Raw genomic sequence first — 14,001 nt, forward strand, 5'->3', positions numbered from 1 at the left:
CCCTCTACCTTCCCAAAACACACACACACACACACACGCACACAAAAGCACACATGAACACATACACACACACACGCATGCACACAAGCACACAAAAGCACATGTGCACACATACACACACACATGCACACATGGAAACGTGCACATACATGTATACACACAGATGTCTCCCAGAGACAGATTGTGGGGCAGTCTCCATATTGGTTACTACCGAGTTTCATCGCTTCTTCGCCACCTCAGCGTGCTGCTGAGCCTTGGCACTACAGAAGGGGAAGTGAGAGAACCACACTCTACAGACTGATCTCCTCTCAGGATGCAGACAGCTAAGAGTTTGTCCCTGCAGGGGTATCTGCAGGGCTGAGGGACAGAGGACAACACACATGAGTCCCTTTCTCCTTCTCTCACCTTTAGGATGTTGTCTGGTGGCCCTGAGCCCAGCGTTAATTAGAACATACACGGGGGAGAAGGTAAGGAAAATGGCTCAGTGGCAACAGCGTTTACTAAGTGCTTGTCATGTGCTTGGTGCTAACTTAGTACCAGAAATACAACAGTGAGCTCTTGTGGAGCCCACTGTTTGCTGGAGGAGACGGACATAAACATATAACCTCCTATACAAGTGCGCAGTTAAAATCTGCACTGTATGCTAGGAAGGAGAATTGCAGGTAGTATGAGTTTATAGTATAGGCTGACCTAATCTAGTGAAGAAATGCCACTTCTGAGGAAAGGGCCTGAAGTTGGATTTGAAGAATATGTTCAGTAGGGCATGGAATAGGGGTATTACTTAGAGCAAGAAGGTAGATACATATAGTTAATGTAACAAAAGTTATATTTTATCATGCTGAGAGTCATCACACAAGGTACACACTCTGAATTCCTCTCTACTCTCTAAGGCTCTCCCTACTCTTCTCAAGGCTGCTCACCCATGTGACGTGTGGGATATCTTACTTAGCTGAAGGGTGGGACCAGTTTCTGACAGAAGTCTCTGATTTGAGGGTCAGGATCCTGAGGGAGACTCTCCAGCTTCAGGGCAGATAAAGATGATGTCCCCTCCAGATGTAGAGAGCAAAGCATTGTTCTTGGTCTCTCTTCACATACTGTCCAGTGGGTGTCATGGGGTTCTAGGACTGTGTCTAGTTACCTTGAGTGAGTGATATCTCACTGGGTTCTGGTTATCGGGTGGGTATCTGCTTTGGGTGTATTGGGATTCTTGACTAAGCTATTCTTACATGTCTAAAGGCCTTTTTTCCCTTTGCTATGCTCATTACCCTGGTACTAGTTAGACAGCGTGGACAAAGGCCATGAGATGAGAGAAAAAAAGGGAAGTTCCAGGAACTGAAAAGCCACTAAAGAGTAGAATGAAGAAGTACAGGCAAAAGAGGAGGTGAGAAGAGATGGGGAAGGCACATTCAAAAAGACACTGAGGGCAAACTGAAAATTTGGACTTCATACACCAGAATGGTTCCGTGGGTAAGGCTGCTTGCTGCTGTGCCTGGTCACCTGACCTCAGTCCCTGAAAATCACATAAAGGCGGAAGGAGAGAACCAACTCCACAGTCAGCCTCTAACATATGCTCTCACAACCACACCTCATGCATACACAACAATAGTTACCACTATCACTATTTTTTTTTTTAAAGAAAAAGCTTAAATGAGATCTCTGGGTAGTTCTGAGGGGTACCTGTCAGGTTACTGTAAATAAGCTCGCGAGGATGCAGAAAGGTGGCATCTTCATTATAAATAGTTTTGTTTGAGATTCTTAGGAGAAAGGACACACACATTCAAGCCTGGTTCATTTTTTAACATAAGATAACGATATATGAAAAGAATATTTACTTTATGTCAATCATCCTTTAACAGCAAATGTTAATTATGCTGTTGTTGTTTTTTTTAAGCTGGTGAGAAGGGCATCAGTCAGACTCTAGGACGAGAGATTCCTCAAACCTACAAACAATAAAAAAGCAACAAAACCAACCAGCCAAAAACCCTGGAAGAACAACAACCAGCCAACCAACCAAAAGCAAACAAAACAAAAAACAAAACAAAACAAAACAAAAAACAAATCATCTGGTTACAACACAGAGAATAACTCAATCAGTAGCGCTGTTCTATTCCAGGGTAAGAAATGATTTGAGCTAGATTCCACAGTGGCCAAAGACATGGATGAATAAGTCGAGTTTGTGAGTGAATTAACTACCACCTCTAGGATATCCATGAAATCACAGGAGGGTGGAGCCTAAAAGAACCCCTGCTTATCTAGAGCAGAAGTTGACGCAAGGTCTTCCAGCTTTATCTTGTAGCACAGTTCTTCAGATAACTCCTGTTTGACATGTCACTCTTGTCCTTTTAGTCCAGGACTTGCTTGAACGTGGTCCTTTCCTGCCAGTCCTTTATTTGGAAGCTCAAAATAAATACACATTGGAAGGAAGACATCAGAAGAGATCCTGCACCGGAAGAGTAAGTGGATGGAAGGTTTGGGAATGTCTCTCAGGACTACAGCGCTGTCTATTATTCGTGAGGCCCTGGGTTCTATCCCCAGCATCTCTGGAATAAAAGAAAGTGGATGAAAACAGAATGCATAACCTTCGCTTTCTAATGGGCGGGGCAGGGGCGGAGCGGACCTCTGTGACGTCCAGGGCCACGCCCCCACAGAGAGCGCTACGCCTGCGCCAGAACGGCTGCCTCGCTCCCGGAAGTGGAGGGTTTACACTGAGTGCCGCTGGGTCTGAGTGACCGAAGGCAGCAGCGCTCGCGGAGATCGCCCGCTGGCCCTCGATCACCATGTCGGCCTTCGACACTAACCCCTTCGCGGACCCAGTGGATGTAAACCCCTTCCAGGTAGAACCCCCAACTCTCAAGATTTCTCTAGGGCCAAGGGCTGCGGCCTGGGCCTCTTTCGCCAGAGCCGGGAGACGTGGCGTAGGAGGGACGCATCACCTGCCCAATGGGAGAGCGGTATCTGAAGGCTGGCCTATCATAGTTTGTATGGAGGCGGGACTTTGCAACAGGTGGAACTGCGGCAAGGGGGCGGGGCGCTGCAAAGAAGTGGGCTCTTAAGAGTACCCGGGTTGTAGGCTGTCTGGCCGGCCTCTGCTGGAGAAAAGGGCCGGGCACGCTCTTATCCTGGGGAGGTGTCTTAAAGTCAGAAAGGGAAGCAAAATGTACTTGTGACATTTCTACAGTCTTGGGGAATCTACCTGTATTGAGTCATCCTAGGAGAAAGGCTCATTGAAACATAATGAGGAAGTAGAAGCCTATTGGGGTGGAGAAATGTGGAGATAACCCAACACCCTAGCAGCAACAGCCAGCAGCAAAGCAAGCATCTAAAGTACAGGAGAGTCTCTAGTGTTTATCAAGAAAAGAAGGCTGAGAAAGGGTAGGACGATAGCCCAAGCCAGAAAATAGCCTTAGTAAAAATTATATTTGTTGGCCAAGGGCTTTGTTTAGAGTAAGTTTGGGCCACACAAATTTTCGGGGAAGGGAGGTGAAGGACCTTGGAGCACAAGGTACACGGGTCTGACAAATCTGCATGGGTGGTTACTGGTTTGACCTTTGGAACTTTGAAGAATACAACAGTCTTCGGACTTAAGCCAAAACCTTCGCGTGGAGAACATAGGGGTTCCCTGTTGTCTGTGCTGAAGAACTGGAACGCTGTTAGTGCCCAGGCGCTTTGTACTTCTTCTTTCATGTCTGCCCGAAACCAGTTTGAGGGACTCGTGCTTGTGATGACTGGGGATTTATGAGCCCAGCTGTTCCTCCTATGTTAGTATGTCACCAAGCACATGAACTCGTCCTGCTGATACTTTATTTTGGTCATCTACAACTTCAGCGTTTCCCACAAGTGTTGGAGAAGTCCTTTGAGCTTTTCCAGTGTGGATCCTTCCAAGGGTGGGAGCAGAGCAAAGGTGCCTTGAACTAGATGGTTATACACTCAGGGAGTAGTCTATAACCATTTCTATTGTGAAGCTTTGCAGTGGTGGGGTTGAACCACATTTTTGCACATTCTAGGCAAGTCCTCTACCACTGCGCTTGTTGGGTAACACTAAGCTTTATACCTGGCCCTTGGTTCAGTTATAACAGGTTCTCTTCATATAACACAGATTGGTCCTGAACTCCCTGTGTGTCACCTGCTGGTCTTGAACTTGAGGTTCTTCCAAGTGCAGCCATAACTAGTTCGAGCCACCACACCCAGCCAGGCTAAGAGTGGAAATTTTATGCTTCTTTCCCAAGGTGACCTAGCTGATAGGAACCCTCAGGCAGATTTTGGTAGTTCATTCCTTGTTACACTGGGGAATTTAGAATATATTCTTGTAACTTAATGCTTCATGACAGAGCCTTTGCAGGGACCTTGTCTCTTATGGAAGGCAAATGTTTGCCTCTATTAGTTGAGTGAGAAGAATATTTGCGTTTTTCCTGTTACTGTTTGCTAATGCCTTTGATTTAATGATAGACTGTTCTATAATACTGGAGGTTTGGTTATGTATAGCAAGAATCCAGTAGTCTCTGGGAGTATGTGGTATACAAACTTTTCCTTTGTCCAGTTTTATTCTGTCAGAATAATAAATGTTTTGCTGCTCGCAGGGTCAGCCAGCCGTCCAACTTTGTAGCAGATCTTCTCCAGAGTTAGCAGTGGGCAGGATTGTCCTGTATTAGAAGTAGCTCTTTGAAAGTCTTAAAGTGCATTTCTGGCCTCGGAAATGACTGGGCGAAGTGTGAGAGTAACTTTAGAAGTAACAAAGTAATTTCTGCATTGCATTCAAGTAAGACTGTTTGTCCAAGCAGTCTCAGGATATGACAGGACAGGAAGCAGCTTTTGGCTTGCAAACCGGCAACATCTGGAGGGGAATCCTGTGTGGGAAGAAGAGGGCTAGGCTGACAGCGATACACTCCCCCTCATACTGGAATGACTATTCATCCTTGGTAGGAAGCTGTGTGAGGAGAAACTGTGTAAAGAGAGGCAGCCTTGCATCTGATGTCTGGAGCTCCTTCTGGTTAGAGATGCCTTCCCTTCCCTTAGGATAGTGTGAGCTGCTTCCCTGTTTGCCAGGGCTGGGACACTGGGAGGGTGTAGTCCCAGTGACTAAAGGTGAGTCCAGCTTCATTTACTCAGGGTGTTGGCTCAGAGCTCAGGAGAGAGCAGGTGGGAGGTGATAGACTCAAACTGTCACACCTAGTCAGTCTAGAGAACAATTTTTTTTTTCCTTTTTCCTTTTCTGTCATACCATATCGTGATGGATTGCAAAATATACTTGCCATTTGGAGTCTGTGGCTGACAGTTAGGGACTGTAAATGTTCTTAGAAATCTATCCTAGCATCTTCAGTTCAGCTTCACAAAAGGCAAGACTCCAGTGAGACCGGGACATGCTAGAGTCAACAGAAGCATTCCAGAGTTAGCCTCACACAGGAATTTAGGCCTGGGCGTCCTTGCTGTGATTCTCAAATCTCATACGTATACATTGTGTAAACTGTCCTGGGGTTATTTTAGGTCAACTAATTTTTTTTTTTTTTGGGGGGGGGACATGACCTCACTGCCATGTCTGGATCCTGCAGTAGTCCTCTTGCCTCTGACTCCTGAGTGTTGGGAGAGCTTGCCAGCGTAACATTTCCTTCTCGAAATGAGAGTCCTGGTAGTGCTCATCAAATCGGCACTCGCCGAGCTTTTCAACTTTTCAAAAAAGTTTTATGTTTACGTATCTAACATGTTCACGCTGTGTTGCATGATAGAGGTAGGTCAGGGGACAACTTGCAGGAGTCATTCCTTTGCTTCCACCATGAGTCTTAGGACTCGAACTCAGAGTTAGGCTTAGAGAGCCCTCTGGTCATCTCTTAGGGTGAAGGGATAGAATAGGACAAGTTTTATTCTTTGTTTTCTTTTGTTGTTGCTGAGGCTAGAACCCAGCGTCTTGAGCATGCTACACAAGTACTCTACCTTAGGGCAGTCCATTAGAGATTTTGTGTGTGTGTGTGACTGTGTATGTTTGTAGCCCAGGCTGGCCTGGAACTCACATAAATCTACCTGCTTCTATTTTCCAAGTGCTGGGATTAGAGGTGTTTGATACCACACTTGACCCCTTTTGTTTTGAGATGGGATCTCTGTGTAGACCTGGCTGTCCTGGAATTCACTATGTAGACCAGGCTGGCCTTGAACTTAGAGATCTGCCTGCGTCTGCTTCCCCAGTGCTGGGACTAAAGGTATGTCCCACCACTCCTGGCCTCAATATAGGGGTTTTAAGGCAATACGTTTAGGCAGTATATTTTGAACTTTCTAAGGTACTCACTCTGTTCTATGCTCAAGTGGGTTTGAGAAATGCTCCCCACCACATTTTTTCATGAAGACTGATAGGGCTTGCCAGTTTGGTTAAAGGCCTGAGAAGCTCCTCAATGAGCCAGCATTTCTCAGAGTTGCTCGATCAAGGAACCTGTTTCTGCTGACACAAAAAAAAAAAAAAAAAAAAAAAAAACAGTGAAACTCCTATGCATTTTTGAAACTGATTTCCTTACCCAAGTTATTTTTTCTGTGTATGTTCATGTGTATGCAGGTGTGTGGAGGTCAGAGAACTTTTTGTTTGTTTGTTTTTCATTTTTTGTTTTTTCATGACAGGGTTTCTCTGTGTAGCCCTGGCTGTCCTGGAACTCACTCTGTAGACCAGGCTAGCCTCGAACTCAGAAATCCGCCTGCCTCTGCCTCCCGACTGCTGGGATTAAAGGCGTGCACCACCACCGCCTGGCGGTAACATGCCTTTAATCCTAGAATCATAGAGGCAAAGACAAGTAGTCTCTGTGAGTTTGGGGCCAGCCTGGTCTACATAGTGAGTGTTAGTCCAGCCAGGGATATTCAGTGAGACACTGTCTCAATAAGTTTTAAAAAGGGAGTTCTGGGTACCCAGCTCAGGTTTACACCTGCAGAGACAGCCATTTCCTGATAACTGTCTCTCAGCCCCCCTTATTCAGGTTTGTTATGATGCCCCTGCCCCCCTACCCCCCAGTGCAGTCCATGAACCCCTTCCTTGTGAATAGGTATAGTTGAGATTATTCGAAAGTGTCCTTCCAAGAGAGAGCTCTGAGTGGAAAGTGAAGTCCTGGAGAGTGGCAGAGGCTTACCAAACTCCTAGGAGGAAGCAGGAAGCTACGAGCCAAGCCTTAACACTTTCACAGCCTCCATGTGCACACCCCGGTTCCTCTCTTAACTGTGGCACATCTGCTCCTCGCCCTCTGGTTGTTTGGGTCCCTCGGTTGGAATGATTCCAGGCTGTCTGCTCACAGATGTTCCTCACGAGTCTTGTCAAGTGATGCAGAGGTAGAGAACTAAAAAGAGAAGGCATTGTACTGTCCTTTTCTCCCCCCACCCCCACCCCAGCCCCCAGCAGTCCACTAAAAATCAGACCACCCAAGCAAATGCCTCCGAGCGTTCTGCCAGATTGGGTTCTGCAGGCTGGGTCCCGGGATGGGGTGTGGAAGGAGTGCTGGCACTGAACAGAGGAAGTCTTTCAGAGCCTGGACTTGCCAAGTCTCACAGTCTCGATTTCTTTCACACATTGCTTCCTTGCAGTTTAAAGATAATGTCAGTGCTGTGGTTCCTTCCCTGGGATGCAGACATTTCCCTCTTGTGTAGGATGACAGCAAGATGGTTTGTGCAAACAGTGACCTGAGGTTCCCTCCATAGACACTAAAGCCTGTGCCACTTCCCAGAAAGGGTCGGCTCCAGCCTGAGGTTTGGGAATTCTCAGAATCGCAAATAGACCCTTTGAGTTAGGGTGTTATGTATCCCAGGCTGACCTCTAATTTGCTGTGTAACTGAAGCTGTCCTTGAACTCCTAATTATTCTGCCTCCATTTGCAGAGTGCTGGAATGTGTGTCCCACTACGTCCAGCTTAAGGACCTGGTAGAACGTATTTGTCTTAAGAAATTTGAAAGTGGGGCTGGAGCTGTGGCTCAGTAGTGTGAGAGCACTGGCTGTTCTTCCAGACAGCCTTGGTTTGATTCCTAGCACCCACAGTCTGTGACTCCAGTTCCAGGGAATTCAGATCCCTCTTCTGGCCTCCAAAGGGGTCAGGCATGCACATGGTGCACAGACATAGAGGCAAAATACCTGTACACATAAATTTTTTTAAAAAATTTAAGGGAAAAAAATTGAAAATGGAAAGAGTCTCTCAGCTTCTGCCAGCTCCAGACAGTTACCCAGATGGAAGTGCTCCTGCCTCTGTGCTTGCTTGGTACCTGGAGCCAGGTGGGGGTTAGAGCTTGGTTAGAGATCCAGATGAACTTGGACTCTATACTTCTGTTAAATTTTCTTTGGAGTCACAGTGCATAGGATTGTCCATTATTAAGAGGATGCTAATATTTAACCAGGATACCCACTTAGGGAAGAGTCCTGAGCACAGTACAAGGCGAGCCTTGGGCCATCAGGTGCCCCCTAGAGTTGTCCACGCCTTTATGCACGCCAGAAGCCCTGCCGTGCCAGAAAGGGGCTGGGACCAAAGGCAGAAAGATGAACAGATGAAGAATTTGGGTTGAACAGAAAGAACCAAAAGTCACTTCTTTAAGAAGTCACTTCTGTATTGGTCTGTCACCCAGGGGCCTCTTCAGTCTTAGATCCTGTACTCTGTCTCTGACAGTTAGTGTTTAAAAATTTGAGGGCAAGCAAGCTGTAAACCTTGGCAGCCACCAGCAAGAGGGAAATGGAAGAGGACGACAGCCATGCCTCTTTAGTTAAGCTGCCTCACTCATCAGGTCAGCAGGCAGCTGTGTGGTGAGAGCAGGAGGCTTCAGCGAACGCCTGAGAAAGCCCAACGTGGGCTGTCTGCATAAAGGCAGGGACACCTCCGTCTGCTCAGCTGTCTGGAGCTGACACTAAGCTGTGAGATGACATGCTTAGGTTTTGGCCCGTATTTGAAAGAGAGAGATAGGAAAGAAGAAAAAGAATATTAGGATTTTTTTCATTAGGGCTCAGAAAAGTGGGCAGATTTAACAGCTTCCAGGCCGTGGGTCCACAGAAACTGTTGTTTGTTTTTAATCTGTCTGTTTTGAGACAGGATCTGACTATGTAGACTTGGCTAACCTGGAACTCACTGTGTAGACCAGACTGTCCTAGAACTACAGAAATTCACCTGCCTGCCTCCCAAGAGCTAATGCATGTGCCACCTTGCCTGGCTTTTTTTGTTTATTTTTTCCATAAGACAATATCTCACTTAGACCAGGCTGACCTGGATCTCAACTTGGAGCCAAAGATGAACTTGAACTCCTGATCCTTCTGTCTCCACCTCTTGAGTACTGAGATTGTAGACAACACAACCACACCCAGTATCTCTCAACCGCACCCAGTACCTGTCCTCTCTGCTGCTTGGGTGACACACACCTGCCTGGCTTGACTCTTTAGGATGTCTCTGCCTGGTACCTTTGACTTATTTCAGGCTGTTTCCATTTCCTGTCTCTTCCGCTTGGACCTGATTCTCAGTCTTCTGCCTCTGCTTCAGTGGCCTCAGAATAGCATCCCCACCCAGTCCTCAGCACACTCTAGGCACTGGCAAATGTCTCCAGCAGCTCACATCCACACCTTTCTAGACATGCCAGCCAATATACTGCACAGACACCTCCCATGTGGTCCAGAATCTACAGAGGTCCTCTTCCTTCCCACACAGCCTGAAAAACCAGTCTCCTGGCAGCCTTTCCATTTGTAACCAGCTTTTAGTGGCTGAGCCTGTGACATCTACCACAGGTCTTTAGAGGCCCTAACTCTTCCATGCTGAGCTGCTGTCCTGTAATCTGACCCTGTTACTCAGGTCAGCAGTCATGACAGACATGCCGTCCTGTACATTGCATGCTCCTCACGATAACCAGAATGGTCACAGTATGCCCTGCTCCAACTCCTGTGAAATCAAGTCCTAACTGCTCCAGCCTGGCCCTGTACCTCTCAGGCTGGTTTCCTGATACTTCTAGCTGTTCTCTCTTTACATTCTTAACCTCTAAGCCTCCTTGACCTTCTTCTAGACTGGGTGTGGTGACATAAGCTTAAAATTCAGCACTTGGGTGGTAGAGGCAAGAGAATCAGGGGACCAGGGTCATCCTCAAATAGAAAAGAAGGAAGAGAGAAAGAGAAAGGAAAGAAAGAAAAAGAAAACAAACTAACGAGTCAACGATGCTGTCTTAGAGTTTCCATTGCTATGAACAGACACTGTGACCAAGGCAACCCTTAGGACATTTAAACGGGGCTGGCTTACAGGTTCAGAGGTTCAGTCCATTGTCATCAAGGCAGGAAGCATGACAACATCCAAGCAGATGTGGCACTGGAGGAGCTGAGAGTTCTGCATCTTATTCCAAAGGCACACAGGAGAAGACTGATTCCCAGGCATCTAGGAGGAGGGCTGCAAAGCCCACCCTCACAGTGAGGCACCTCCTCCAACAAGACTACACCTCCTAATAGTGCCACTCCCTGGGTCATCCATATTCAAACCACCACAAATGCAAAACTGGAAACTAAGCCAGATGTGGAGGTGCACACGTTTATCTCGGCAATCAAGAGACAGAGGCAGTCAAATCCTGTGATTTGGAGGCAAGCAGGACTACACAGTGAGACCCTGTCTCTAAAAAAGAAAACTAAGCAAAATACCCAAGTATACCCTTCTCATTCGCTGAACCCAAGAATGTTCTTTTTAGAGCTTAGGTGGTCTGATGCCAGTTAAGGAGCGCCTGTCTTGCCGCTTCCAGCTCCCGGGTGACACTGCGGCCTTTACTATCACCTGGGCTCAGCGTTGATTGGGTTTGATGCTCTGCACTGTTCCATCTCTCGGGCAAGAATGAGGCTGCTTCTTGGTGGTCCCCGCTCAGCGTTTTTGTGGATTGGTTTGTGTAGGGAATGGACAGGTGGAAGGAGGAGGAGGAGGTGGTACAAGCTGAAGATAGACTCTGTCAACAGGAGGGGTTCAGGGACCAAAAGGCCTGAAGCCAGGACCAGGGCCTAGACAAGAACAGAGCCGAGAAGTTCCTGTCATATCTCGAATACTCGACATCACTGCCTGTGGCAGGGAGGAGGCCCGGAGTGTGCTTTGCCCTCAGGTTCTCAAGTGCTTGCTCCCCACATTCCCCTCTTTTGAGATGGGGTTTAGTTACCATCATGTAGCCAAAGCTAGCCTCAAATTCGAGGCAAGTCTCCCTGCTTCAGTCTCCTAAATGCTGGGATTACAGGTGTATGATACCGTGATGGGTCTGTATGTTTATTTTTTGAGACAGGGTCTCACTGTGTGATTTTAGCTGGCCTAGAACTTACTGTATAAACCAGGCTGGCGGGCTGGGGAGATGGCTGAACGGTTAAGAGCACTGACTGCTCTTCCAGAGGTCCTGAGTTCAATTCCCAGCAACCACATGGTGGCTCACAACCATCTGTAATGGGATCCGATGCCCTCTTCTGATGTGTGTGAAGACAGCTACAGTGTACTCACTACATTGAATAAATAAATAAATATTTAAAAAAAAAAAAAAGAAAGCCAGGCTGGCCTGAAATCCCAGAGGTCTATCTGGGATTGAGCTTCTGAGCATCCACTTCCACGTGGGTGCTGATCTTACAGATGGATGCTGTCTTGCCCAGTTTATGCTGTGCCAACGATCAAACCAAGGGCTCCATGCTTGCTAAACAAGCATTTTACGAAAATGAGCTACATCCCTAATCTTTTTCCTCAACACACCCCTCCTCTAACCCTTGTGGTTTTAGGTAAACATGATGCTGCTATATGAAATTTGGAAGATGGAGAAGAACTGGCCGGTCCCTCTCATGGTTTTGCTTCATTCTTTTGATGTGTTCTTCCGTCCTTTTCATCTGATTACTTTTGACAAAACTAACTTGGCACTTGTACAATGAGACCTTTTTGTATGATCGCAGGAATTTTTGTTTTGTTTTGAAACAGGGTCTTGCTATGTAGCCTAAGCTGGCTTTAGACTCACTGCGTATGTAGCCTAGGGTGGCTTAGTGTTCTGCCAACCTCAGGAGTGCAGGAACTACAGGTGTGTATTACCATGCCAGACCCACGATGTTTTGTCTGCTTGTTTGGAACCTGGAATCAGTCTCACGCTAGGAGCTCAGGCGGAACACAACATGGGAAAGCAGGAAGTCCCTGAGGCTCAGGCCTAATCAGGAATTATGAAACATATGACGAGAGATTTTCCTCCAAACCAGTAAAGAGCACCCTTGTCAGCTCCAGCCCAGCCATGCTTTTCCTGGGGCCCCCACTTCCTGCCTACGTGGAAATGTTCCTCTTATCTGCTGCTGGCCTCACCTCCTTGGGCCTTTGCTTGCCCTCTTGCCTTCTCCAGGGAACCCCACTACTCTAGTTTTATTTCTGTGATCAAATGCCCTTGCAAAGAGCAGCTTAAGGAGAAAATGGGTTTATTTCAACTTATAAATCCATATCACAGTCCAACATTGTGGGGAAGTTAACACAGAAGCCTTAGACAGCTAGCCGTCACATCTGCAGTTAACAGCAAAGAGAGACTGATGGATATATGCTTGCTTGTTTGCTTGTGCTCAGCTTGATTTCTCTACTCTTACATAGTTCAGGATCCCCCACTCCCCCCCCCACCTGCTTAAGGAATGGTACCACCCACAGTGGCTTCCCATATCAATTAAGATAACCCTCCCACAGACAAACCCACAAACCAACTCAAGTAGACAGTATCTAATTGAAAGTCTCTTCCCAGATGATTATAAGGTTGAAACAAATTTGCAGTTAAAGCTAACCATCCCACCCACCTCTCTCCCAGCCCTCTTAGGTTATCTCCCATCCCTCCTGTCAATCACGCTGAACCCCACCCCAGCACGCTCTTGGCATTTTGTCTTAGCTACTAGTCCACCAGACCATGATCTCTTAAGAGGGAAAGAGCTGTGTCCTGCTTCTCTTAGCATGTTCTTTACCCTGTAACTGTTTACGAAATGCAAAGAACTAACTTTAGAAGCTTTTCTTCCCCCTCCTATACGTTCAGTAAACAGCCTTGTTGTTCCAGTCTGAGCAGCTGAAGAGGTTTTAGATTACTTCTTTATAGGTGAAGCTTAGACCTCACCATCCTTTTAAATAACTGCTTGACCCACTTAAGATCCAACTGAGCTCCATGGACAGGAAAGTTGATGGTGGTAACTGCAGTCTTGTGACTTGGAGAGAAAGCTTATGGTCTTCATCGGGCTCCTCAGTGTGACCCTTCCATGAAAGACTTCGTGTGTGTCTTACTGAAGATAGGCCCCGGGCTCCAGCTCTTCCCAGTTTAGTAAGGAAGCCCTTACTCGTGCCTTTTGGGACTAGGATTCATTCATTTGGCCACATAGTAATCAATCCGCTTCTATTTGTCCCACAGCCTTGCAGTCTCAGGCTTACTGTCCAGTCCCTAGAGTCAGACCTGGATTCAGAGCCTAGCTCAGACACTGCTCTGAGATTTTTTTTTTATGTGCATGGGTGTTTACCTCTATGTATGCCTATGTACCGTGTGTGTGTGTGTGTGTGTGTGTGTGTGTGTGTGGCCTGAGGATGTCAAAGAGGGCATCGAATCTCCTGGAACTGGAGTTACAGATGGCTGGGAGTCACCATGTGGGTGCTGGGGCTCGATTGTAGTTTCTCTGGAAGAACATCAAGTGTACCATCTCTCCAGAGATCTTGAACAGTTCCCATTCCTACACGGAGCTTGGGCTTTCCCATCTGCATCAGGGGTGCTGGTCTTCTCCATGGCTGTTGTAAAGGTTAAATGAGGAAGTTTATGGTCGCCTTTTTTGGCAGAGCCGTAAAACACACAAGCTGATCAGAGTCTTTATACAGTGGAATATAGTGAATATTTCCTCCTCCTCCGTCCTTCATCCCTTTCCTTCCTTTTATGTGTGTGCCTGCATGTGTGGAGTGTGAAGGACTTCATTCTCTCCTTCCACTATGTAGGTTTCTAGGATCAAACTCAGACTTGGTGACAAGCACCTCAGACTTGGTGACAAGCACCTCAGACTTGGTGACAAGCACCTCAGACTTGGTGACAAGCACCT

At 47.0% G+C, this 14,001-nt stretch overlaps 1 protein-coding gene across 2 annotated transcripts in view; it reads left to right on the forward strand.

Annotated features, from left to right (window-relative positions):
• The first annotated feature begins 2,667 nt into the window (after window positions 1-2,667).
• The window catches only part of Scamp2 (secretory carrier membrane protein 2), a 26,638-nt gene continuing 15,304 nt past the window's right edge, over window positions 2,668-14,001 (forward strand). The window contains exon 1 of one of the 2 annotated variants that reach the window (XM_028774414.1): window positions 2,668-2,834. In XM_028774414.1, coding sequence (XP_028630247.1) covers window positions 2,778-2,834 — 57 coding nt within the window. In that variant the 5' untranslated portion in view covers window positions 2,668-2,777. The remainder of the gene's footprint in view (window positions 2,835-14,001) is intronic. The other variant, XM_028774415.1, reaches the window with a different exon arrangement.

This window comes from Grammomys surdaster, unplaced genomic scaffold (assembly GCF_004785775.1).
Source record: "Grammomys surdaster isolate TR1022 unplaced genomic scaffold, NIH_TR_1.0 241, whole genome shotgun sequence".
Lineage (NCBI taxonomy): Eukaryota > Metazoa > Chordata > Mammalia > Rodentia > Muridae > Grammomys > Grammomys surdaster.